Raw genomic sequence first — 2,227 nt, 5'->3', positions numbered from 1 at the left:
GGTTCTAGACAATCCTTCTGCCTTTCCTGCGATAGTGGGCGGGCTCATATAAAACCGCTGATGAGGCGAGCACGAGAACACGTGCCTCACAGTGCTCAAATGTCTGGCTGCATTTCACAACAGGTCACAGAAGTTTGACAGGTCGCTGTGTCACATCAGCCAATCAGGGACTCCGATACGAGCGTTTCGTCCTGTCGGAGTGCGGCGGTTCTCTGGCTGCAGCCTCCAGGACTTCAGTGGAGCTCGCTCGCTCCACACACCAGGAGAGAGACAGCGGCCAGCCTGCTTGAGTCTCCTGAACTGTGATATTTTACTTATTTTTGTGGAGACAATAACAGAAAAAAGGTCCACTATGTTTCCCCTCTCGGGTTAATGCGGGACATCCTTCAGACTCAGTCAGAGACACAGAAACACAGTGGAAGCTGCTGTCATCCAGACACACCCCTGAGTGAGAATAAGTCTGTTTGAGATCTTGCAGGCAGATGCAGCGCTGCACAGACCGCCTGGATTGCGGTGCATCTTGGGTAGTTTTGACTCACTTGTTAACCATCATGAAAATATGGCGAGAAAGGGGCGGGTGTAAGGCGCCTACTCAGGCGGGTGCAGCTGGAAATCTGGAGCTGCACTGACTGCAAAACGCCCTGAAGACTGCAAAACAATGCATTGTGGGAAACAGTGTCCTGGTAGTTCTTTCACTGTGACAGGATGCTGATCAGATTGACTGGAGCTACATGAAGGAAATCTGTGTATTCCGTAACTCTTGGTGGAAAGTAGTCGTTGAACCTTTGCTGTTCTCCGACCGTGGTCAGAAGATGCAGAGGAGATCTCATTTCTTTTAGAGGAACTGTCATTATTTTTTCTCACAGTCCAAAGATGACAGCTGTCGGCTCACTAATGTGCTACGTATCCCCCCCCCCTGCACCGTGATGAGCTCAGACACACAGGTTGTAACCGGTCACTGATGTAAAAATAAACAAGGTTTCAAATCATCTGTGGTTATGTGTTGTTAATGCCTTTAAAAGTTCACTTTAATCTAAAATGTATCCGTTCCTCTGGGACAATGCACATTGAATGACCTTTTTCCATCTATTGTCCGCAGATACATGATAAAAATGAATGTGAAATACATAATAGTTAAGATCATACTAAGGAGGAGAGGTATTTTAAATTCATTCAGTGTGAAGGACACCCCCGACCTTCCTGTTCTCGTCTCAGCCGCCTTTTCCCCGCCTGCAGCCGTCTGGTCTCCCCCACGATCCAGGCGAGGCTCAAGCGATCTCAAACACACCTATTAAAGCCCCGGTAACCCCTCAGACTATTTCAGGATCACACGTTTGACAGGGGCGAGCAGCGAATTCGCCGTGTGGTGATAGTGGGGCGGGTCACCGGCTTGTGGCTCGGAGGTTGGGGAGCTCTGATTTAATGGGAACAGCCAGCATGTCAATAAACGACACTCAAAACATCAACGTTTGACACGGAGGACTTAACCATGTGTCAATGTGGGACTTGGGAATGAAAATCTGTTGATTTGGGAAGATGTAGGCGTTATTTTGATTAATGAAGGACTGAAATTGGCACCGATTAGAAACGAAACCAAAGAACAGCTTTGGCACCAGAACCGCATAAAACCCAATTGGTGCCCGGCCCTATTAGTGAGATTACACAACAACATTTCTGTCTTTCTATAAATGCTGAAATATGACACAAACAAAGCTTCAGACTTAAATCAAAGAGCAACAATAGTTCAATCGGAGCCAAAGTCACATGATCAGGAGCTGCTATGAACTCTGACAGCAGTCTTCCTCTTCAGCTCAGGTTGTTTGTGTCTGTCTGCCCCTGTCCATAGGTGTGCTTGTTACCTGTCCAGACTGTAGGAGCGGATCCGGCATGTGACCTCCTGCAGCCTCCTCAGGTGTTCTCCTCCTGACATGTGCTCCTGAAACACCTGAAGGGCACAGACTGCCTGTAAGGGCGAGCAGACGTTCAGGCGTCCTCCAGGTGTGTTCCTCACCTGCAGGGAGTGACAGGAGAGGTCGCAGACGTGACAGTGGAGTCCCGGGCTTTTCTTTTCGCCGCCCCGGTCCGACTGTCCGAACTCCCTGCTCTCGCTGCTCCTCTGGATGGTGACCTTCAGGGAGCCCGCACTCTGCAGCTGGACACAGCCGGCACAGCCGTTCAGCTTCTGCTCTGAGGGAAGCCATGAGGAAGAGGAGAGAGTGTTCCTCAC

The 2,227-nt window shown here is 49.8% G+C and overlaps 1 protein-coding gene across 1 annotated transcript in view; it reads right to left on the bottom strand.

Annotated features, from left to right (window-relative positions):
• Nucleotides 1-18: 18 nt before the first annotated feature.
• LOC112136408 overlaps nt 19-2,227 on the bottom strand; it is a gene marked incomplete in the record, with an annotated part of 6,860 nt that continues 4,651 nt past the window's right edge. The window contains 2 exon segments of the mRNA XM_036214713.1: nt 19-1,945; nt 2,012-2,227. Of these exon segments, the coding sequence (XP_036070606.1) occupies nt 1,856-1,945; nt 2,012-2,227 (306 nt within the window).

Source organism: Oryzias melastigma, linkage group LG13, assembly GCF_002922805.2.
Source record: "Oryzias melastigma strain HK-1 linkage group LG13, ASM292280v2, whole genome shotgun sequence".
NCBI classification, from domain to species: domain Eukaryota; kingdom Metazoa; phylum Chordata; class Actinopteri; order Beloniformes; family Adrianichthyidae; genus Oryzias; species Oryzias melastigma.
The sequence above is the reverse complement of the archived record's forward strand: the minus strand, read 5'-3'. Positions and strand labels throughout refer to the sequence as shown.